Source organism: Mytilus trossulus, chromosome 6 (genome assembly GCF_036588685.1).
Source record: "Mytilus trossulus isolate FHL-02 chromosome 6, PNRI_Mtr1.1.1.hap1, whole genome shotgun sequence".
Lineage (NCBI taxonomy): Eukaryota > Metazoa > Mollusca > Bivalvia > Mytilida > Mytilidae > Mytilus > Mytilus trossulus.
In genome coordinates this window covers 75,963,635-75,989,433 of record NC_086378.1, presented here as the reverse complement: position 1 = coordinate 75,989,433, position 25,799 = coordinate 75,963,635, and the positions used below count along the sequence as shown (strand labels likewise).

Genomic DNA, 25,799 nt, shown 5'->3' with positions numbered 1-25,799 from the left:
ATCTACAAATTATTTTTTTACATATAATAAGCAACATTATACTTAGGAGATAACTGTATTGTATTTTAAGCTTGGCCTTCGTAAATCGTAGATTTTACTGTCGCAAATTGAGTTTACCTAGCGATGCGGAGCGGAGATAGGTAAACGGATATTTGCGACAGTAAAATCAAGTTTTACAAAGGTAAAGCTTTAAGCTTTATCATTAAGAGAGATTTTCGGAAAGTCAGTAATGGAACTAAAAATATATTTAAACTTTCACAATGCTATATATAGATCTATAAATAACCTGGTGTTTATCTGGGTCATAATCAAGCTCGATAAGCAAAACTTCTGTTGGCATTTAAATGGATTTTTAGAACTGTTTTCTATAACAACAAATACAACTAACTACTATGAACATTAAAAATCTTCATATTTGTTCATTAAATTGTCAAGGGTTAGCAAAGAAAGATAAACGCTTTAGACTATACACATGGTTTCAACAACAAAAGTGTGACATTTTAATGGCACAAGAAACCCATTTCTCAAAAGATATAACTAAAATTAATAATGAATTTCATGGAAAACACCATCACAGTCTAGGAAAACAAATTCGAGAGGCGTTTCTTTCTTTTTACGCAAAACACTCGACCTTCAGAATGGTTTGAATATAGACAAAAAGAAGATGTTGAGGCTCAAAATGTGAATATGTTGGGTTTTTTTAAGAAATTACATATCCCAAAAAAATCGGAATTCAAAATGGTGGCTTTCTTAGTTACGGACTGGCAGAACGTGGATTCTAACCCCTCAAAATATTTATCAACTTCTAATGAAAATTATCGTTACAAACTAATTGCATTAGAATTCAATATCTACAATGATTGACAACCTATATAACCTTTTTAAATTCACATCAAATCAACTGATATCAGAAGTAAATGACATCCATGCTCTTAGCTGTTATCTGTACTGTTTTCTGCTGTGATGTACTGTAAATTGCTACTAGATGCTGGCTTTAGGTTATTCTATATTCAGGACATGAGTCAGTTTACAGTGATATATTGTTTATAGGGATATAATTTCTAGATGCACATGTAAGTTTTTTAAAAATAACTAATTCATACAACTAGAAACATGAAATACATTAGTTTTATTGTTCATCATATTCTCTTTCATATTTTTACATTATAAAACACATCATTTATTTTTCAATGATAATTCATTCAGCATCAATTATATTTTGTTCATATATTATACATACTCTGAGCATACATAAGATAACAAATTACAAATATTGTTGGTCGCCCACAAAATTTCTGTATAAAAACTCTTATCCATTATCAATGTAGCATGTGTATCATCTCCAAGCATTTTCTAAGTAATGTTAAACAATCACAGTCAACAATTTGTAATCTCCTTTAATTCATTCCTCATCGATGGTGTTCTTTATATTGCTGGTTCGAGAGCTTTAGATGACACTATCTATGGTAGGAAAGCACCTACCTCCTGTCAATGTCTATCAATGGTAGCTATCATGTCTCTTAGCATAGCTCTTCTTTTGCTATTATTTCTCTTTTAAGCCTACAATTAGATTTTTTTTTTAGATATTTCAACAAATTCAAAGTATCAGTTAACAAAAGAGTAGGTATCAGATAGATCAGAAAACACATCACAATTAATCATCTTCAAGCTGATGAACTTATGTTCTGTTCAGCAGTAACTTAAATATTTGATGGAAAAATGGACCAATTGATAGACAGGAGGTCAGAGCAGGTAAATGCTATATTGCCCAATCTCCAAGAGTTTCTGTATAATCTAAATGATGAACTTACCTGTTAACTTCTTCCTCCAATGATTCTCTGGCTTCCTGTCTGGTTAACTCACATATTTCTGACATAGAGTACTAAAATAAATGGAACATTAAAATAATAAGATACTAACTATGTGGTCAATGATCAATGTCACAAGATTATAATTTGGCAAACAAAATGAAACATGAAGTATTTAGTGGTTCTAAAGTTTATTTCAATAGGCATACAATCTTGCATGGTATCCCAATTTTTTTTTTTTTACATTTAAAGACATCTTGGATATATGGTCATTTATAATATATATCATTAAATATATATTTCACAAACATTAGGCTGTTTTTATTTAATAAGTTGGTTTACGGACATCAGCCCAAAAAACTTAGGGTAGGAGGAGGGAAAAAAAATAATTTTAAACTAGATCTTTCCAGTTTTGTTTTTTTAACTTGGATTACGGATATCAGCAGGGCTCACACTTCTTCAGAATTATAGGGAGAAGTGACTTCTCTTTTTGAAACTGATAGGGAGAAGTGGTGAGATTTGAAAGAGAAGTGCTCATTCGCGTGGTGCCCTACAATGTTTGGATTTTACTATAGTATAAAGGGTCATATGTAAATAATGTTCTTTTAATATTGTTCAATTCATATCTGAGTATACAATTAAAGTAACATTTCAAATTAAAAGTTTTACTTAGGTTCTTGTGAGAAACTTCCAACTAAACATTTAATATCTAAATTTTTTTTTTTATTTTGAAAAATGCAAAGAAATTATAAAATATCAATTACAATTTAATTCAAAACTATTTTAAGTATGAAATTCAGTGTTTCTCATAAAAAAATATATAAGTTATTAAGCTGGGCCATAATATATTGATATTAGCTAGTGTAATAGTCTCAGAGTTAAGCAACTTTAATCAAGTTTGAAACAAATCCAATCCATAAAAAAATATAAGGAATTATATACACCAATCAATTAGATGTAACTAAAAGTCTCTTAATGCATGTGAAATACGTAATTTTGTGGTCAATATTCGTCTGTCAGCTGTTCCATCCGTGAATCCGTAATAATTATTGTAAAAGTACAGATTTCGGTCTTAGCTGGTCCGGTTCAGATCCGTAGTTTAGAAATCGGGAAATGGCGGACGAATGCAAGAAAATTTACCAAATTAAACGATGTTTGACAAGTTATTTGGAAAGGAACATGACGTTTTTAATGCAATAAATGGATTAAACATTTACTAGAGGCAACTTTGATCACGTTTAAATGAAGTAACAATCTTATTTTGCCGCCGAAATTTAGGTTGATGTACGTTTTTCGGGTAATAAGCACCGGAACTTGCAAAAATGTTCGAGGTGATAAAAAGTTGTATTTTTTATCAAATAAACTGCTACACACTGCAAATACAATGCTTCAGCCTCTTTTCTTAAGATAATGAACCGTTAATGTCTTAATTTCTTTAATTATCAATAAAAAAATGATGTTTCATCAACTTGGTAAAAATTGAAAATGTTCGATGACGGAAGCGACTGAAAGCGAGTATCGTCAAGAACAGGGCTACTTGTTTTCGCTTTTGGGTGTCAGGGAAAGCTAACCAGTCACGTTTCTGGTGCACTGGCTAACGATTTTTTAATGCAGTAATAGGAACCAGAATAAGAAACGCAAACACAAATATTCTGTTTAAAATTTTCTTAGTAAATCGATAATTATGAGGTCGGCGGAAATAATTTTTAAGGACAAATGTGCGTTTATTTTTATTTGAATTAGCGAAAATTCGGGTCGGTGGATCCGTAAACCAACTTATTTAATAAAAACAGCCTTATTGATATTTGAATTTTTAATTTCAAAAGTTTACTCTACTACCAATATATCCTTTGTATTTCAATATATATATCCTTTGTATTAAAGTACAACGTAAAAAGTACAAACAAAAATCCTTGTTGAGAAAAAAGAGTGTGGGTACACTAAAATGGGCCAAGTTTAGATGCATCTTTATCAAATCTTTCAACATTAAAGCTTTTGTGGAGAACCTTCCATTAATTTTATTTGTCTTTTAAAGCTATTTTTGACCTTCACAGGTAATCAAAAGAAGAGTTATGTGTTGATGTTTATCTTGTTGAGTATATTTAACTCTTTACCTTAAGTTTCACTCTAGAAGCCCTGTCTTACCTTTACTAAGCTTGCCTGCCTTCTGAAGTACACTGAACCTTCTTCATCTTCATGTAGTGGATGGAGATTTATCAGTGATCCACATCCACTGTCCTGATTATGTGGATCTTTGCTGTTCCATGGTAAGATGTCTATCTCTATTACGTAATCTTGTGTCATTACACCCTGTATAATGGAATCAACAATGTTAGTTCACATTCATCATAAAAAAACATGTTATTGTTAAACAATTATTTATATAGCTCAATATAGTGATATAGGTAGTAGATCAACATTTTCTGTAGTTATGAGCTTGTCTCAATTAAAAGATGTTTTAGGTCTGATCCCTAAATGACTCAAATAATAACTTCAGATTTTCTTTTTGCCTCTTCCTCTCTGAAGACTAACAATTGGGAGGAGAACAAATATAAATCACAAAGCAGCAAATTATTATCAGACTCAACATATTGATCCATTACAAAGCATACAAATATGACATTAACTTGTTACTGTCATGTATAGTCATGCAATTTTTACAGATTGCTCTTACATAAATCATGAGTTGCAACATGGAAGTATTATACTTAAAATATATCACTTTCACAATATAAGTATTTGCTACATAACATTAATTATCTTTCAATTAATAAACATACCGTATATAGGTTTACTTAGTCTAAAAACACTACAGGTGAACCTGAATTTGAAGTAACTTTCATGATTCTTATAACTTAAATAGTTTCTTTTTCTGATATTTCTTCTTTTCAGAATACATCACTCTGTCTAGTTTTTTGCTGTTTTTCTACTTTTTAATAAGTGATACTTAATAAAATTACATTGATATATTATGTATTTCACATATCCATCTATGTAATCTATTTTTTATAAAAACTTACACAATTAAACTGAGCTACACCATCTTTATCACACCAACAATATCTGTGACTTCTAAAAATATGTGGCTTCATCCTCTCTGTCATGTCTGTCTCATCAATGTTATCACTGTAAATAAATACAACAATATCTATGACTTCTAAAAATATGTGGCTTCATCCTCTCTGTCATGTCTGTCTCATCAAGGTTATCACTGAAAATAAATACAACAATATCTAGGACTTCTAAAAATATGTGGCTTCATCTTCTCTGCCATGTCTGTCTCATCAATGTTTTCACTGAAAATAAATACAACAATTTGACACATTCCCCATTTCCATTCTTAATTTTATAATATATGTATTTTCTCTCAATTGTAATCACAGTGACAAAGTAATGTTGTACAAGTTGAATTCTAACATTTTACATATATTATACATAAACTTTAATTTGTCAACATTTGTACTCAATATTACAATCAAAAGTTCATATTTCATATTGAAATGAAATGTGGTATGATTGCTTTTGAGACAAATATCCATCAGAGACTTAATGGTGTGGATGACTGTACAGTGACATGTTGTCCTACATCTTTTGGTCTCAAATCCTACCTGCCCTTTGGTAACACCATACCTGCCAACTGTCACTATTTGCAGGGGATTTCCCCAATGGAGGCTCCCAAATAGAATTTTTTAAAGAGCAATTATGTCCACAATTTAAAAAAAAAAATGAATTTTACTATGAATTGAGACTTATAAATAAAAGTATGAAGAAGCCAAAAAACAACATCACACTGTATTTGAAGGCCCCTTGAAGGTTTTTTGTTAGTATTGCAGCCATCTTGCACACAAAACCCCCATGGGCATTTTGAAAACTTGGGAGGTATGCAACACATTACCTTGCATCATAGGAACACTGCTTGATAATTTCCTCCTCAGAACATTTTGGGTCTACAACAGGAACAAACTTTATTCTATAACGATGTTTCTTTACTGGAGGCTTGTACCGGGACATCAAATCATCAAGGCTACCCATCACATGATCTTGCTGGAAATATCAATATCAGAAAACTATTGTTCTAAACCTATAACTATGTATGAAAGGTGTGTGTCAAAAGAATTATGATGAACATAAAGCCGTGTAAATAATATTGATAAAACATGTGAAGCTCTGGTACTGGTTATCACTATAAAATATATATACAAACAATGTAACCACTTTGAATTCTATAGCTATTGTCTAAAATAATAAAACTTACTTGATAAGTTGTAAGTTGTAAACCTCTAACCATTCCACTGTCCACGATTCCCAGGTAAACTTTTCCACCTTTACCTGTGTTTAACATAGCATTCAATGCCCTACAAATACAACATTTTATTGAAGTATTTTATTAAAAGAAATAACATGATGGCTGTTCTAAATATTAATGTATGAGGGGAAAGGAAGGTACTTTATATTTAACCCCACCATGCATACATTTTAAATTGCATATTTCATTTGAATGTTCCAGCAATCTTTCTTAAATAACCACCACCCTGGGCCACCCATTAAATTTTAATGAAAGTAACTTTCTCCTCCTCCCCCCTTTAATACTTGTTTTAAAACTTAAACATTCCTAAACTAATAAAATTCCTGATTTATCTATGCTGATGTCACTGTGGCTGATGTGTTTTTTTCTAAAGATGTGTTTGTGTATTTTGAATGAAATACCATGGATTATTCAGTAGCATAATTTTCAATCTCTCTTTTCCTGACTGTTTAACATGTGATATAACACATGTATATTTCTGTCTACAATTTATGATACTGTGAATAGATTGTTTTTCATTGGGTACTTTTTTTGTACATTTAGTAAGTACATGTTTAAGTGAAGTTCAGAACCACAGATTCAAAATGTTTACATATTATACAAAATGTATATGTACATGTGTCAGAAGAATTCTGCAATAATGAAATCAAATTTACATTTTTACCTTAATCCACTTCAAAACGAATAATCAGTTAAGAAGTGCATGTCTTGTATTGTGCACATAAACAAACTTTCAAAAAATATTTTCTAAATTTCTACAAAATATTAAATACAGCTGTAATGATAACATGGGACAATGCTGAGAAATGTAAAATATCTAGAGACCATACATCTTCCTCCTTAGAACTTTTGTCTTCAGATTGAGATTTACAAAATCATGCCATGGAAAAATAGATGATATTTACAAAACATGCAAAATGTCAAGAATCTTCAAGTTCTGTGGAATGTGGATAGCTAATACAAACAACAAGAATGTGTCCTAAGTACAGGGATGACCCATCCACACTATCATTTTCTATTTTCAGTGGAATGTGAAAATGGGGTAAAATCTCTAATTTTGGCTTTAAAATTAGAAAGACCATATCATTAAGAACATGTTCACTAAGTTTCAAGTTGATTGGACTTCAACTTCATCAACCAGATGCTCCACAGGGCGCAGCTTTATACGACCCCACAGGTTGAACCCTGAACGGTTGGGGCAAGTATGGACACAACATTCAAGCTGGATTCAGCTCTAAACTTGGATTGTGATTAAATAGTTGACACAGCATAGGTTTCTGACACAGAATGAATGTGGTCAAATGAACTTAATTTTTTTGTTTTGCCTGTGAGTAATTCACTATGCTGTTGATCCTCTCAAAAAAAGTTTGAAGAAATTTTCTTTTTATTTATGAAATTTCAAATGAGAAAAATTGACCCCCCCCCCCCAATTTTTTTTTTCACATCCCCTATCCTTTATTCCAAAACTGATCTCAATTCCAATTTCTAATGGAGTTTGTAACAATAATTACTCATTTAAATACATCATAAAATATTAAAATGTAAAAAAGTGCTTGTTATCACTGAATGGTAAAGATTGTTTTAATTTATCAGTTGGTAGTAAAAGTTAATATACATTGTATATTGTATAAAACAATGATTTTAAGTTGATTCAACTACCTATTCTGGACAAAGAAAGATAACTCCAATTGAAAATAAATTTCTTGCTATTGCACAATATTGTGCAATTAGATATTTCTTTCTATTGCGCAATACTGTGCAATTGAAAATACTTGCTATTGCACAATACTGTACAAATCATAAAATATTAAAACGTAAAAAAGTGCTTGTTATCACTGAATGGTTAAGATTGTTTTAATTTATCAGTTGGTAGTTAAAGTGAATATACATTGTATATTGTATAAAACAATAATTTTAAGTTGATTCAACTACTGTAAATTCAGAAATTATTGCGTGCACTTATTATTGCGATTTTGTCATTTTACACTTGAATGCGATTGTAATTTTTACGATTTTGAGAAAAGTCATGCTTAATTCAGTTAAAATATTACAAAATGCGAGTTTTAATTATTGCGTTTACAACTCAGTCGCATTATTCGCAATAATAAAAACCTCGCAATAATTTCTGAATTTACAGTACCTATTCTTGACAAAGAAAGATAACTCGAATTGAAAATAAATTTCTTGCTATTGCACAATATTGTGCAATTAGATATTTCTTTCTATTGTGCAATACTGTGCAATTGAAAATACTTGCTATTGCACAATACTGTACAATTGAAGATTTCTTGCTATTGTGCAATTGAAAATTTCTTGCTATTGCACAATACTGTGCAATTGAAGATTTCTTGTTATTGCTGAGTACTGTGCAATTGAAAATTTCTTGCTATTGCACAATACTTAATATAATAATTTTAGACCCTGATTTTGACCAACTTGAAAACTGGGCCCATAATCAAAAATCTAAGTACATGCTTGGATTCAGCATATCAAAGAACCCCAAGAATTCATTTTTTGGTAAAATCAAACTAAGTTTAATTTTGGAACATTTGGACTTTAATGTAGACCAATTTGAAAACAGGACCAAAAATAAAGAATCTACATACACAGTTAGATTTGGCATATCAAGGAACCCCATTTATTCAATTTTTGATGAAATCAAACAAAGTTTGATTTTGGACCCCAATTTGGACCAACTTGAAAACTGGGCCAATAATCAAAAATCTAAGTACATTTTAAGATTCAGCATATCAAAGAACCCCAAGGATTCAATTTTTGTCAAAATCAAACTAAGTTTAATTTTGGACCATTTGGACCTTAATGTAGACCAATTTGAAAACGGGACCAAAAATATAAAATCTACATACACAGTTAGATTCGGCATATCAAAGAACCCCAATTTTTCAATTTTTGATGAAATCAAACAAAGTTTAATGTTGGACCCTTTGGGCCCCTTATTCCTAAACTGTAAAGAGCAAAACTCCCAAAATCAATACCAACCTTCCTCTTATGGTCATAAACCTGGTGTTTAAATTTCATAGATTTCTATTTACTTATACTAAAGTTATGGTGCAAAAACCAAGAAAAATGCTTATTTGGACCCCTTGTTGGCCCCTAATTCATAAACAGTTTGAACCAAAACTCCCGAAATCAATCCCAACCTTCCTTTTGTGGTCATAAACCTTGTGTCAAAATGTCATAGATTTCTATTCACTTAAACTAAAGTTACTGTGCGAAAAACAAGAAAATGCTTATTTGGGCCGTTTTTGGCCCCTATTTCCTAAAATGATTGGACCAAAACTCCCAAAATCAATCCCAACCTTCCTTTTGTGGTCATAAACCTTGTGTTAAAATTTCATAGATTTCTATTCACTTTTACTAAAGTTAGAGTGCGAAAACTAAAAGTATTCGGATGACGACAATGACGCCGACGACGACGCCAACGTGATAGCAATATACGACGAAAAAAATTTCAAATTTTGCGGTCGTATAAAAACTGCCTTGACCAAAAACTTTAACCTGAAGAGGGACAGACGGATGAACGGACTTATGAACAGACAGACCCACAGACTAGAAAACACAATGCCCAGAAATGGGGTATAATAAATGGGACATAAATACAGACCTAGAAACAGCCCTTCTTGATGCCTTATCCTTTGTGGATTCCTGTGTCCAGGGAGGTAACTCTTCAACTGCTAAGTTTCTGTGACCTTTAAACTCATTAAACATATCTTCTTCAAATGGTACTTCAGAATTTCTTATGTAATAATGATGAACTTTCAACTTTGTACCAGCCATCTTGAATTCTGTAATGTTACAGTAATGACAGTTACCATGGCTAACATGGTTAATGGTTATGCAAAAAATATACTATAAATATTTTATGTTCAAGATGATCTGAAATAGTTTTGCAACATATAAAGCATTTTATTTACACTTTTTACTTAATAATTCATACAATAGAAGTCTTCAATAATTTTGGTTAATCATTTACATGTTTATTGGTAAAAATAGGGCATTGATCATGATCGTCCAAAAAACAGATTTCAGTGGTGTAGCTTGCATGTTTGCTCAGATACACAAGCATCCACATCATGATGACATTTTAAACTCAGAGGTTTCTAAATGTAACAAGGACGTGGATATGAGGATAAATGTTCGATCATTTTTGATGCAGTATGCATGGTCTTTCATTTATGATAATTTAGTTTATGTTAACAAGTTGAACAAATCACAGAAAATTTCATGCCCATCCCCCATTTTTTTTTTTTATTTGAAATTTCCAAATATACCAATTTTGTAACAAACAAATTTGACAAGATAGATTTTTTGCTAAAACATTAGAGAAAATGATTTCGTTCTTTACTTGATGATTGATGAAACAGACTTCTGTTGCAGAAACAGGGAGGAGGTTTGGTACCATTAAAACATTTAATCCCGCTGCAAATGTTTGCACCTGTCCCAAATCAAACTAGAGGCTCTAAAGAGCCGGTTTCGCTCACCTTGGTCTATGTGAATATCAAACAAAGGACGCAAATGGATTCATGATAAAAATTGTGTTTAGGTGATGGTGATGTGTTTGTACATCTTATTTTACTGAACATTCTTGCTGCTTACAATTATTACTATCTATAATTAACTTTATAAAGCCTAGTAGTTTCAGTGGAAAATGTTAGTAAAAATTTACAAATTTTATGAAAATTGTTAAAAATTGGCTATAAAGGACAATAACTCCTTAAGGTAGATCATAAGTAAATGTTTTTTGAGACAGAATTTTCTTATAATTTACCAAAATGAAGATTTTACTATGCTTTTTTCAAAAATATAATAAAAAGTATGGGTCACCGTGCTATTTTTCAAGCTATGAGTTGTTGAAAATTGTCTAAATTTGGTTAGTTTGTTCATGAAAAAACACATTAGTGAGTATAAAAAAAATTCAATGAGACAGATTTTTGAAAGAAATTGTGAGAAGATAGGTTTCATAATATGTTTTAAGAAAATAAAAAGAAAACATGGTGTCACCGAACTTGTTTTCTTGCCACAAGTAAAAATAAAAAATTTCCCTATTAGCCCAGTATAAATTTTGTACTAAAAGAGTTATCTCCCCTTAAATGGCTCATTTGAAAAAAATGATTTTTAAAACCATTGTTATTTGTTAAAATATTTCGAATAATACAATAAATTAACAAGTTTTCTTTATATAAATATACAATCTAACCATGTGCATTATTGCCGTTTACAGTTTATCTCTGTCTATAATAATATTCAAGATAATAAAAAAAAATGGCAAAATTTCCTTAAAATAACCAATTCAGGGTCAGCAACCTAACGACAGGTTGTCCAATTCATCTAAAAATTTCAGGGCAGATAGATCTTGACCTGATAAACAATTTTACATCTTGTCAGATTTGCTCTAAATGCTTTGGTTTTTGAGTTATAAGCCAAAAACTGCATTTTACCCCTTTGTTCTATTTTTAGCCATGGCAGCCATCTTGATTGGTTGGTCGGGTCACACCACACATTTTTTAAACTAAATACCCCAATGATGATTGTGGCCAAGTTTCCATTAATTTGGCCCAGTAGTTTCAGAGGAGAAGATTTTTGTAAAAGATTACTAAGATTCCAAAAATGGTTAAAAATTGACTATAAAGGGCAATAACTCCTAATACTGAGTCCTAAAGGGATCAACTGACCATTTTGGTCATGTTGAATTATTTGTAAATCTTACTTTGCTGAACATTTTTAATTACATCTTAAACACATTATAAACTAGCTACCCCAAAGATTATTGTTGCTAAGTTTGGAATAATTTGGCCCAGTAGTTTCAGAGGAGAAGATTTTTGTAAAAGTTAACAACAGACGACGACGGACGACAGATGACAGACACCAAGTGATGAGAAAAGCTCACTTGGCCCTTTGGACCAGGTGAGCTAAAACTCTGATGTACAGTAGTCATTGTAGTTGTCGTTTGCTTATGTAATTTATACGTGTTTCTCATTTTTTATATAGATTAGACCGATGGTTTTCTCGTTTGAATGGGTTTGGCGCCCATTATAGCTAGTACTTGCTGCGGAACCGTAGCTCAATAATGGTTTAATTTTTTAAATTGTTTTTTGGATGGAGAGTTGTCTCATTGGCACTCACACGACATCTTCCTATATCTATATACTTAATAAAACCAGTAAATGAAGACATTGAGCCTCTCTTAGTATATAAGAAAATGTCAAAGAAGAATTCTGGTTGGTCCCCCTGTATTCATTTGTTGTTTATGCTCAGTAATCCCTGCTTGAAAGTATCTAGTGAGGTACTGTCCACCAAAGGTTGTGAGAGGCTGTTCCATATCCATATTTTGATATTTACAATAGACAGGCTATTTTATCACACAAAATTATGCATGTCCCCTCCACAGCTTTCATGAGGCTATCATAACAACCTGTTTTATGCAGTTCTGAATCCGTTCCTCATGAAGACAACTTTTGAAATACCATAAGATATAATGCTGCAGAGTAGATTTCTGGAAAAGTCAGAATAGCATAAAATAATGGAAAAAGTCCGGGAAAATTAAAACAGGAAGTTGCTGAGCCGGTCTAAATCCTTACCCAATACCGGACATTGAAATGTGGCAAACATGTAAACAAAATCTCCCATCTAATATAGAAGGATACAGCAATGACTCCTTGACCAGCGTAGAGATGACAATCTACTGAAAAAGCATGTATGAATAAGTAAAATCTGTTGGAGGATGATGGACAAATGCATTATACTTACGAATCAATACCGGCTGTTCATGCCTGTACACAGTTTTAAAACTTAAATGTATATAATTTTGGTGGATATGTAACAGTATAAATTATACTATTATACATGTTATATATCCACTAGATTATGATTTAAGGTTCATCTGTTTCTGCATTGGAATTGTAGTTACATTTGTACATACATGATAGATGTCAGTGTTGTATGTTTTGTCTTGTACATGTATGTCAGTTAAAAGTTCACTGTAGCTTATGTTTGTGTAGATGTTTATATACCGACTCTAAATAAAGCTTATTTATTATTTATTTATTACTATTAAACACTGATAATGATAAACAGTAATTATTCTGCCCTTACATTGGCACTGTGATTATAGTGCCGTAAAGTTATTTATTTGCAAAATCAACCAACTATGATACTTTAGGTAGACAGTATGTGTAGCTTAGAACATTTATTCTGTTTAGTGTTGGTACATGTACACAAATGTAGTTCGTAATTGGGGTACATTCTTGACGATTAATGCTAAAAAGTCTTGCCAAATGACTTGAACAGTAATTTATGACCTGCATTAAGATAAAATGCACAATTTCTACATTATCTAATTGACATGTTAAAAATTGATTGACTTTGTCCAATCCTATAACATATCAATTCTTTCCAAAAATAATGCCAATGAATGGTAAGGGATAATTATTTGAGACCTCTCAGCAATTGTAGGCCACCATATTTCATTCGACAATGAGAAAATCTATACCTTATAGGTGGTTCTATAAGACTAAGACATGAAAAATTAGAAACTAATGAGAAACGATCAACATAGTTAAAAAACAACAAAATTAACAACAAAATTATGATGGACATGAACCAACGACAAACACTATTCTTCAAGCTTAAAGTTTATCGTATTAATTACCTGGACCATACGCATATGGTCATGTCCATAGGTGTATGGTGACTACATGTATGGTCCAAATACTTGTATGGTCCAGAACATTCATACAGGATCTGAATTCACAGTAGAATGAATTATAAATTGTAAGCTTTTTGAATGATACAAATTTATACATTGTATATGAATCCTTATGTTATCTAACATCACTTTTATTTTCTGAAATAATTCTTTATTTTGTAGACAACATGGGGAAGAAAAGAAGGCCCCCTATGAGGGTCATAGAGGATGTCGTCGAACCAAAAGCCAAAATTGTAAAAACTTCACTGTGTTCCTGTACATTTATAAAACTAGCATTAAAAACATTATGTTTAGTTATATTTTACTACACATTTTCCATTGGATTGACATTTTACAACCAGAGGTTTATTCATGTAAGTTCTTTTTTTAGCAGTCTTTATCATGTTTATGAAAGCTTGAACAACGAACATTACAACAATGATAAGATCCTAAGAATAGTAGGTATATGATTATGTTGGCATTTTATTTATTAAGAGTTACATTGTACATGCATGAATTGATGTACATGTATAGTTGATGTTGGAAATATGTGATTTATTCTCCTCTATAACATGTATATTGTTAAAATGAATTAAATCTTAAATAAAGTTGTTGCATGTTTGATAGAACATGTGCACATTCTCTTATCCTTATTTCACTTATATTCAATTCTTATTTTGAAAATCCCACCGACCACGGTGTACAAAGACTTATATTGGTTAGAGGTATAGGGGGAGGGTTGAGATCTCATAAACATGTTTAACCCCGCCGCATTTTTGCGCCTGTCCCAAGTCAGGAGCCTCTGGCCTTTGTTAGTCTTGTATTATTTTAATTTTAGTTTCTTGTGTATAATTTGGAAATTAGTATGGCGTTCATTATCACTGAACTAGTATATATTTGTTTAGGGGCCTGGTGAAGGACGCCTCCGGGTGCGGGAATTTCTCGCTACATTGAAGACCTGTTGGTGACCTTCTGCTGTTGTTTTTTTATTTGGTCGGGTTGTTGTCTCTTTGACACATTCCCCATTTCCATTCTCAATTTTATTATAGACATAGTACAAGATTTTAAATCAATTAACATGACTAATTGTGAGAAAACACAATGCAGACAATGTAAGATTGTCTTTGCATTTATTTAAGTAATCTCAGTGAAAATAATATTGTGACTCATAGCTGGTCCTTTATAGTTTATGTTTTTTAATGTGAAGAAATCACGATGATCAGTACATATCACACTTAAATTATGGTTCTGTTTAGTCATACAAATTATACTGGAAATGTTTTATGGTAATTGTTTATCTTCATGTTTTATGGTAATTGTTTATCTTCATGTTTTTAATTTATGCTTTTAAAATGTATATTTCAGCATTTCAAGATTCCATTATCATTAACAATGGCCCATCTAGTCATCAAGTTCATACTGGCAGGATTATGTAGATGTTTAATACAAGTGTGTACCAGTAAAGAGAGAGTTACTTTACCTTGGGACATGAATGTCAAGAAAGTTGCTCCTACAGGTATTGTTTCATTATAAAATACATTCAATTTAAACTGTATACAAATATGGTGTTTCAGAAAAAGATTTCAAAATTATAGTTACAGAACTATTTTTGAAAATATTTTTTCTGAAAAAAGTGAAAACAAGTTGTTGATATGTACATGATGTATGTTTCTCATATTTTCATTATCTATGAGCACCTCAAAAGTCCCCAATGAGACATGGTATAAAGATGAAAATTAAAAATTGTGTTATCTGCGAGCAAAAAGTTGTTTTTAGTTCAGCAAGTAGATGCAGTAGTTTGAAATTCACCAATCTAGGTCCTCAATGCTCTTCAACTTTGTTCTTTACTGTCTGTTTAACTTTTTTTTATTCACATGTCACTAATGAGTCTTTTGCAGATAAAACGCACGTCTGCCGCAACTAGAAAATTTTAATCCTGGTATATATGATGACTGATGAGTTTTTTTACAGAATCAAAACAGGATTTTTAAAAAAGATGATAAAAAACATTTGTGTTTGTCTGTTTATGAATATGTTTTTGTTGATTATAGGGTTTTTGTATTTTACAGGTATTGCCAGTATTCTGGATATAGCATTATCAAACTGGAGCTTTGAGTTTATAACTGTATCATTGTAAGTATAAATCTCCTTAAATTCAATCATATCAATTTACCGCTAGTAAGAAGAAAAGGCACCAGAAAGAGTTTAAAATTTGACACAAATATATGTATTTCCATATAAAATGATGTTGCATTAATAACTTGAAATAGAAGTAACTCAAACATATCCTATATTGAGAACATATAACACCAAGTTTTATTCAATCATATGAATATGTTATTTTTTTGTTAAATGTAGAAATACAAATGATAAAAGCTATTTATGGAGTAAATCACTTAAAATCAGTGAAACATCAGATCTGATCAGAAATAAAAAGATACAAATGATTTCTCATGACTGTTTATATAATTTATGCATATTTATTTATAGATATACAATGACCAAGTCAACAGCTGTTGTATTTATACTAGGATTTTCTTTGTGTTTTAGACTAGAAAAACCAGTAGGTACTTTTATTCATTATAAGATAGCCTGTTGTAATATAAAAGAATATATATGTTATTATATTTTAGTTCTGAGATAGTCTGTGCTACTGTGTCAGATTTCATTTTACATACAAAAATTAGGTGATAACATCAAAGATTAATGCAGTGTTTGGATCAATACAACATCATGTGCATAAATTTGCATGCATAACAATCTTAGACATGTGCATAAATAGAATATCATGGGATACGACTTATTCTCCACATTGAAACAACCACTGCTGAAGAACTTGTCAACTCTTTGATGATATTTTATGGCTTGTTTATAATGTAATACACAACTTCACTTACAGCTATTATCTTTTTCTCATTGATTAATTTTTTTGACATAAGGACCATAATTTGATCTGCATGTAGTATAAGACATAAAGTGAACACACCAATGTCTCATGAAATCATACAAAAGTAGCACAGTTTATTGATCTTGAGGCAAGATATTATCTTCAAATCTCTGAATGCCTTCAACAATGAGTCCTTACAATACAAATTCCTTTTAAAAGTCCATCTTTTGAGTTCATCTTTTTGTTTAAATTTTGAGATATTTATATATGAAGATTAAAAGAAATAAAGAAAGTTTAGACTGAATATCCTTAACTGATTGACAGTTGACCTAAAATGGCTTCTTTACCAGATCTTCAACATTTGTATTGCATTTGAGCCTCAATTATCAAAGTTAAAGGAGTTCCTATATCTAGACAATATTTTTTGTATTATTATGTATTGTTTAAAATCATTTCTATTACAATATCATGTTAGCCTTAAAACACTTCTGGACATAATCAAAGTGTCTTTTTTTTCTTTTTTTCAGAGATGGTCATTAATATTTGTAGTATTATTTATAGCTGGAGGTCTGTTTATGTTCACTTTCCAATCAACACAATTTCAACTAGAGGGGTTCCTTATGGTATTTGCAGCCTCCATTTTGTCTGGTCTCAGATGGACATTGGCACAAATAGTCACACAAAAACATGAAATAGGTAACACTTGTACACAAATTTTAGTATCAGGTCTTTTGGTGCAATTCAACACTAAGTGCACTAGCACACTTAATAACTGCATTGCCAATATTAATAAGTATCCTCTTGCAAAATAAGTTAAAAGGTGAAAATAGTCTTTCATTATTTGTCTCTCTTGATTAAAGTTTTATATTATTGGTGAAAGACATGAAACTTTGTTTAGCAAATATTTTCAAAAAACAATAATTGGAGTTCAAAATTTTGTGGATTTAAGCAACCATATGCCACTAACAATGAGCAAAACCTACAACACACAGCCAGTCACTAAAGGCCAATAAATGAATAAATGCAAAACTACTAAACAGAAAACCAACAACCTAATTTATGAAAATACATTGAACAAAAACCAAATATGACAGACAGCAACCACTGAATTACAGGCCTCAACCCAGGACAGGTATTCAAGAATCCAGCATGGCCAATCATTTCTGTTAACACACAACCCCATCTATAACGCTACATATTATTGATAAGCATCAATATTTCACATTAAGGTTCAACATGGAAGTATTGTATTGACAGGAACTACAACGACTTATTAGCACTTATTTATAACCCGGGGAGCTCTGTAGAAAAGATATGGAAACTGACTAATTAGTATGTTATCGTTAATAGCCCTTTGTGACCATGTGCGATGCCGCCGTCATAAATTGACCAGTGATACTTTTTATCAATCACATGGTTTTAATCGAGACAGCTTAACAATAGTACCTGTCGGAAAACACCTTTACTTATTTCAATCGCGTCGGTAGACCTTTATTCGTGAAGAACTAATTTAAACAAATCGACTGATGCATAAAAAATGAAAATCGGCCCAGAATTAATTATTCTACAACGGTTTGAAATAGTGAGAGACATTGTTTTATTAGTTTGTGGGTGAAGTTTAAATCGCGATTAAGGTGTGTTCCCGTTACCGCCGGTAAACAATAAATATATTTGATAAATATTAAAACTGTGAAGTAAAGAGTTATATATGGACCATAATTTGCTATTGGGCTCCGTTTCCTATAACTATAGAAAAGTGATAAAATGTGAATTACTGTAAGAAAAGTTGCAACTACATCTAAAGATGCCATTATTTTTATCAACATACAAGTGTATGCTACTCTTCCCTAGAAAAAAAATTAAAATATACGAATTTCAAAGATTCTACAACCGTATTTTTGTGTCGTTTCTCACGTTACTTATTGCTTCCGAAGATCATAACGCTGACTGATTTATAGATAATCGTCACCGGCAAATTCGTAACTTTTGCTTTCAAATAACAAAGAACATCGACCAATAAGAATAGTGAGAAAAAAATGCCGAGAACTATAAGTATTAATGTAGCAGATGTAAGAACAGTGGCGTAATTTTTGTGTCCGATTTCGTAACGCAATTTTTAGATGATGTAATCTGCTTTGTTGTAATAGAATTCTTAAAAATAATATGCAAATATGAACTCTCGCGAGATGTTCAAACAGGTAAATCCGAGATGATTTACATTCTTGTTTTGATCTTCGTAATAATTAAGTAAGAAAATTACGTTGTCGTTATGTGTTACATTTCACACAAGTCCAGTTATTTATTAAAATTGTTTTTGTCCTTAAGTTCTAACCATTTCCGGTCATACATGAAACACGTGACTAACATGTGATAACGCCATTACGGCCGGATGTACGAAATACTAGGTCTAAACATTGTTTTTGTTTCCAACGGGATGTTAGCAAACATAATCTGTAGACTTGTTTCGTCTTGTTTAAAAGAGGAAAATACAATTGTCAAAGAGATTGCGCCGGTGGTCTGTTATTTTTCCTATGTGCATAATGTTACATACGATCCTGTGTGAAAATAAATGCCCAATGACTTGACAAAATAGATTTCATATTTGACAGACGTTAGAACACACTTCGTTTCCCGATAATGACGTGAAGAGTCGTTGGAAAAATCAATCGAAATTACGTCTCTTATCATTGTACCAATGCTCGTTGGATTGATTTAACTTCAGCAGTAAATATTACTGGATATTTTAGGTGAATAAATGTAATTTAATAACAAATACATGTTAATATACCGTTACACTTAGAATGTACAAAGTTGGAATCTCGTCACAGTTTTTAATTAATATTTTTTATTCATGTTCTGCAAACACTTATTAGAAACGCAATAAACTTGTCAAAGGAGAAGTAAACTTCTACCATGCATGACTTGAAAGGAAGTACTTTATTGATTTTAGCCCACTAAAGTCGGTTAAAATGTGGAAACCATGTAGATGGTGTACAGGTCACAAGTATCACATTGTGCCTATTTTAAAGATTTTAATTCCAAGTTAAAAGTTTTTTTCTTTACTGGATTTAAAGAATGTTACATTGCCAATGATTTGGAATAAATTGTATATAACTGGAATATCAAAACCAAATATAAATACATTTTTTTTGCTTAAACATCAAGATACAACGATTTATGGTATCCTGTATCAATGGAGAAAATATGGAAAATTCTGAATAAATTGTACTAATTGTTTTCAAAACAAGCACATATTTAGGAGTTTTATAATACTGTTACATTTAAGATGGATTTTAAGAAAAAGTATACTGTTCAGATTATTTTAAGCAGATTTTGCAATAAAGTAAAACTAAAAAAATGCTTTCGGTTTCTTATGGTTTCCTGTCAGGTTTAAAAAAAACTTTGATATAACATTGAAAATAGATTTTAAATATTAACATGAAGCAAGTAACACTAGTAATGGTGTTTATTTATGCCTTTTGAATTATATTGTGCAAAATAAAGAAAATAAAGATTGGTTTCCTGTTTGGTTTCATGTCATGTACATTTTTGTAAACGGTGAATCAAAATGTATTAATTTTTTCTCGAAAAACTCAATTGTTCCATTCATACTATTCTAACACCAACACAACCCACAAAATAAAAGTTAAAATTTTAGAACTTATAAAAAAGGATACAAAAAGAAACTAAAGGCCGAATACCAAATTATGGTCCATATATGGTTAAGTTACTGGATTATCCTGGAAAGTAGAAATTTCCAGTTTACAATACGAAAATTAATCGAGCAAGTACCAATCAACAAAATACAGCAGAAGAAAACAGAGATCTAACTACGTTAAATAGATATTTAGATAATACATTTCTGTCCTCTAAAATATGTTATGACTATATCCGACCAAATGATACTGGTAAATATTATTGAACAGTCGCACAAGAATTTGTATAATGTCACTATAAAAATCCCTGAGTCGCAGTACTAAAAAAATATTTCAACACATCGGGGTTCAGCTGAACATTCGTATATACCAACCAATGATCTTACCCTGGATTTAGAGCGAAGCTTAATAATTCCTACATTTATTTGAAATTTCTTTGATCTTTTGATTTTATCAGAACGATCATTTACATTCGTCTTAAATATACAGGAAATGAGTGCCACTCAATGGAGTAAACAGTAGTTTATATAATAACAACTTGCAATGTATATTTTTACATTAAGTGCAATGTCTACCGAAAATAAATCAATAGACATGTGGCATTTATTCAATAAATTTGATACAAATTTCCATCGTCAATGTGTTTTTCTATAGAATTAATGATGACTCGCATTAATTCATCAATCACTCAATCGGCACAGTTAAGTAACGGAATCTGCCGAGGTTTGCTGATTGCTGTTTCCAAAGAATTTATCACAACTTTGGATTTCTTCGTTTATTTCCGTAATCCCGAAAGCAACCGAGACTGACAATATTGTAGGGCATCACACGCTGGTATGTAAATAACGTGCCATGTTTCAAGCTAATTAACATGTCATTGAATTGGACGCGGTATCGCAGATGAAACGTTTGAAGTCGGGTCGTAGTAGTTCCTGTCAATATAATACTTCCATGGGTTCAATGACTTTATTGGTTTAACAATATGTACCCTCTTGCACAATAGAAGATAAAAAAAATGTTGTCTCTTTTGTGCATCTTGATTATGTAGGTTTATATTACTTGATGAGAGATGTGCTATGATGTTCCACATATATAAGATATATAAGATTTGTACTGTATATTTAGGTTTAAGTAATCCACTAGACATGATGTTCCACATACAGCCATGGATGATTGTTGGCTTGTTACCTTTATCCATAGCATTTGAAGGTTTGTATTTATAAATTTTGAAATGTATTTTTAGAATGTCTAATATAACTCTATTGTATGCAGACTTTTAAAAACAAACTAACCAAATAGATATGTATGAAAATGCAACTTTTTCTCTTTCCACTTATTATGGTACCCTAGTAATAAATTCACAATAATCATAGCATTTAGTGCAAAATTTTCAGTCGGAATGTCAATATATGTATTATGTTTTTAACATGTTTAAATTAACAAATTTGATCTGAAATGGCAAATCTGCTCATATATTTAGACAATTTTGATGTGAGCCTAGATCTCAGGCTAACAGATATTTACCTACATTAACATTTTTGTTTTAAGAGGCTCCTCTGGCAGAAGATTTATTGGATTGAGGTTTTGCTCATATACTCATTAACAAATATATGTATATACTCTCATGTATTTGAATATTATTGACAATTGCTGTTTAAACAATTTTTTGATGAACTTGAAGTCTAATCAACTTGAAATTTAGTAAACATGTTCCCTATTATATGATCTTTAATTTTAATGCCAAATTAGAGATTTTATCCCATTTTCACAGTACACTAAACATAGAAAATGATAGTGCAGATGGGGCATCCATGTACTTGGGACACATTCTTGTTTTCGTTACAAATTTTATTTACATTGTATTACACTGTTAGTTCTAACTTTATGATAAGGTACAAAAATCAACAAAAAAAACAATTTGTTTTGGCCCACAATGACTTTAAAAAGTTTATACATGTATCATTGAAAAAGCTCCAAATTATCTCCCTTTGGTGCAAAAATGTCATTTCTATTACATTTAAATTGAAATTGAAATATCTTTTTTAACTCATTGCTGACCAACATCTTCTATTATTTTTTAAAAAAAGTTGTACTTAAACCAAACAACTGTAAAATTTAAGCGATTTCTGTAAAAAAAAAAAAAAAATTCAATATTACCTCTATTTTCTCTATTAGTTCAACAGAAAAAATACCTTAACAAAAATGCTCGCTTCTTTCAAAGGAACTTAGTTAGCTTAATGAACAGTGACCCCATCTTTTAATTTTATTTTTCTATTATAATTAAGTAAATGATAAAGTTCATTTACCAAAATAAAATAGCGAAATCCTATATTTAAAAAAAAAAAAATAATACCCTCGAGACCCCTAAACTGGGTCTTCGCCCTTTCTTTTTTTTCCTTCACTGTTGAATCTTATGAGCCTCTTACATGTTGTAGTTAATATGAATGTTTTTTTTTGTTTTACAGGAGAGTTACTGAGTGCCAAGGCAGATTTCTTTAGGTATTCAGATGTATCCCTTGTGATGAGAAATGCAGGATTAGTATTACTTGGAGCAGTTTTAGCCTTCTTTCTAGAATTCAGTGAATTTTTATTGTTAGCTAACACATCAAGTTTAACACTGTCTATAGCAGGAATATTTAAAGTAAGTGTAGAACATACCTATACAAGACTTGATTGTTATATATTACAGTGTTCAGTTTTTTGTGGTTTTTTTTTCTTTCTTAAAGAAGATGGGCTCTTTAATTCATATTAAATAAGTTTTCTTAAATTTCCCTCGTCATCAAAGTGAATATAAAAATATGGCATGAATGTTTACTTCTTTGTAATTATTTAGGTCAACTTTCATTTTCAATAATTATAAATAACAGATAGATCATTCCATTAGAATCAACTAATATGCTTTACTTTATAGACCTTTTCTTTAAAAGAAATAAAAAAATAACTGTGGTCACATAACTGTTTTTTTGACATTTCAAGAAGTAAAAGTTCAAATTTTCATTTTCTCAAAAGACTGAAAATGGGAACCCGTTGTCATTACAATACAAGATATAAAACAAACAGTGCAACAAAATGAAATTAATTATGAGTTAGTATCATTGCTAAGAATCTTACCATAAAGTATATTCATAATTGACATCTTTGAAGAAATTGATGTAAAGAAAATATGAATCACTAGTTTATTTGAGAATTTTCATGTTTCATGATTTTCTAATTATTTTGAATCTTTCAGGAAATTTGTACATTGTATTTAGCAGCCACAGTTAATGGTGATAAAATGACATTTTTAAATGGCCTTGGTCTTGTGGCTTGTTTAGCAGGGATCTCATTACATGTTATTCTGAAAGCTGTTTATAGTAAGTAAAAATTAGTATGAAGTAATTTTATGTTTGTATCTAGTCAAAATATCTTGACAATGTGTTGTTCTTGTTGTTTGGTTTTGTAGGTTTATTTTCTTAGAGAATTTGATGGGTCTATTGGTCTAATATGACAAAAAGAAGATGTGGTATGATTGCAAATAAGACAATTCTCCCAAAAAGTTCAAATGACACAGAAATTGATAACTATAGGCTACTGTATGACCTTCAACAATGTACAAAGCCCTTACCGCATAGTCAACTGTAAAAAGCCCAGAAATGACAAATGTAACACAATTCAGACGAAAAAACTAACGGCCTAATTTGTGTTAAAAAAAATTAACAAAAAACAAATACCTTATAACACAGCAACAGACAAAAAACACTGAATAACAGGCTCCTGATTTGGGACAGGCAAATCATACAGAATGTGTCTGGGTTAAACCCTTTCCTAACCAGGGACAAAATCATCAAATCAAATATCCAAAAGAGTACAATTTATGAAAAAATAAATGATTCCACAATACCAGGTACATGATGTATACTATGTATAACTTTGTGGGCATTAGTTGTTTTAACCTAATGAGTCTGTATGTACCTCCTGAAATTGGTTTCTGTTCTGTCTAAACCACAGATTCGTTCAGTTTAAATTTGGGTAACATTACTTGTGCTATCTAGGGATATAGTCCTCTTCAAATGAAAAAAATGCTGATTTTTTTGGTTTCCATTCTCTAACTTAAGTTTGCTTCTACCAAATGTTATGAAACTTATGCATAATGCTTATTACCACACACAACTAGGATATTTTTAAAAGATAATGTTCGAAATTTGGGTGGCGTCACTTTTACATTTCTTGAGTTATGTCCCTTTCTTATGTTATATGCAAGCAGGGGCATCATCTACATTTATTTTATATCTTATTTTAAACTTTTTTTGCTTTGTTACAGGAAAAACAGACACTAAAGAATTGTCACATGACTTGGAAATGTTGATACGTAACGGAGAAGCTAATGTAGACTCTGATGATGAAATCGATGTTTTTAATGCACGTACAGATAGATAGCATATGATTCTTATTTATTGTTATTAATTATTGTCTTAAATTATTGCAATATGGGGTGCTATATGTTGTAGATGAAGGCTCAAATTTATAATAACTTCCACAGTAACCAAAAATGATAATATTTGCCACAAAAACATAAAATAATTTTACTTTTACAAAGTTCAATGCACAACTCATGAGTTATTTGAGCGTTTATGGCAAATAAAGTATTTATTCTCATAAACAAACACATTAATTTTAATATACAGAACAACTAGCCCTGATTTTTTCATTGATTTCCCATAGTTACAGGTATTGTTTCCAACTTGATTAACTCCTGATGCCATTATATACATGTATTAGTACATTTTGTCTACTGTAAATTCAGAAATTATTGCGTGCATTTATTATTGCTATTTTGTCATTTAAGACTACAATGTGATTTAAATTTTTGCAATATTCAGAAAAATCCTGTCTGATTCATATAAAAATTTCAAAATGTGAGTTTTTAAAATTGATCACAAAAAGGAAAAATATTTACACATGTTATGTCACAAAATTCTTTTATAAATTAAATGCAATTGTTTCCTATTTTAATTGTTGTAGGACACACAATTTGGACGAAAGCAAAACATGCAGAGTGAAAATCTCAAATTAATTTAGTTTCTAGTTTAGTGCTCTTTTGTGTCAGATAGGTTTTATATTAAAAAAAATAATTATTGGGCTCTGAGATAAATTTTGTAATATACCTGTGTAAAGATGTAAAAAGGTTATCCTTAATTCTTGTATGTTAAGAAAAGAGGCATATGATTGAATAAATGGTTAAATATTGTAGACAACATTCCACTGAATTTTCATGTGAATATGATATTGTGCAATGACAATAATTATGTATGCATCTCTTTAAAGAAACAAAATCATCAAATATTTCCTTTATTCAGCTCATTGTTTATTACTGTAAGTTATTAATAATACTTGTACTTATATATTCTGTTGTTTTTCATCATATGTTATTTTGTCTGTGTCTAGTCACCTTATCATG

The 25,799-nt window shown here is 30.7% G+C and overlaps 2 protein-coding genes across 3 annotated transcripts; one reads left to right on the top strand and one right to left on the bottom strand.

Annotated features, from left to right (window-relative positions):
• Positions 1-1,100: 1,100 nt before the first annotated feature.
• Positions 1,101-12,727, bottom strand: LOC134721860 (uncharacterized). Of its 2 annotated transcripts, none has more exons than XM_063585117.1 (8): positions 12,600-12,669; positions 9,740-9,920; positions 6,064-6,163; positions 5,704-5,852; positions 4,829-4,934; positions 3,954-4,118; positions 1,812-1,882; positions 1,101-1,560 (listed from the first exon to the last, which is right to left on the bottom strand). In XM_063585117.1, the coding sequence occupies exons 2-8, from the start codon at positions 9,910-9,912 to the stop codon at positions 1,521-1,523; spliced, it is 804 nt and encodes a 267-aa protein (XP_063441187.1). In that variant the 5' UTR covers positions 9,913-9,920; positions 12,600-12,669; the 3' UTR covers positions 1,101-1,520. The 2 variants fall into 2 exon arrangements, with proteins under 2 accessions (XP_063441187.1, XP_063441186.1); XM_063585116.1 differs by having other exon boundaries at positions 1,106-1,560; positions 12,548-12,727.
• Positions 12,695-25,571, top strand: LOC134721859 (solute carrier family 35 member C2-like). The gene is made up of 10 exons (XM_063585115.1): positions 12,695-12,829; positions 14,003-14,193; positions 15,185-15,335; positions 15,889-15,952; positions 16,310-16,382; positions 17,234-17,402; positions 21,488-21,571; positions 22,828-23,003; positions 23,592-23,715; positions 24,663-25,571. Exons 2-10 carry the CDS (start codon positions 14,008-14,010, stop codon positions 24,776-24,778), a joined length of 1,143 nt encoding a protein of 380 aa, XP_063441185.1. The 5' UTR covers positions 12,695-12,829; positions 14,003-14,007; the 3' UTR covers positions 24,779-25,571.
• Positions 25,572-25,799: the final 228 nt, after the last annotated feature.

What these genes read in the sequence shown, in the direction of transcription:
- LOC134721860 (XM_063585116.1), bottom strand. Translation starts at nt 9,912, where the DNA reads ATGGCTGGTACAAAGTTGAAAGTTCATCATTATTACATAAGAAATTCT. An exon ending in GTGTAGCTCAGTTTAATTGT is followed by an intron (nt 4,119 to 4,828) that starts GTAAGTTTTTAT and finishes TCCATTATACAG; the next exon opens with GGTGTAATGACACAAGATTA. An exon ending in GGCAGGCAAGCTTAGTAAAG is followed by an intron (nt 1,883 to 3,953) that starts GTAAGACAGGGC and finishes CATTTATTTTAG; the next exon opens with TACTCTATGTCAGAAATATG.
- LOC134721859 (XM_063585115.1), top strand. Translation starts at nt 14,008, where the DNA reads ATGGGGAAGAAAAGAAGGCCCCCTATGAGGGTCATAGAGGATGTCGTC. An exon ending in CACACAAAAACATGAAATAG is followed by an intron (nt 17,403 to 21,487) that starts GTAACACTTGTA and finishes CTGTATATTTAG; the next exon opens with GTTTAAGTAATCCACTAGAC. An exon ending in TATTCTGAAAGCTGTTTATA is followed by an intron (nt 23,716 to 24,662) that starts GTAAGTAAAAAT and finishes GCTTTGTTACAG; the next exon opens with GAAAAACAGACACTAAAGAA.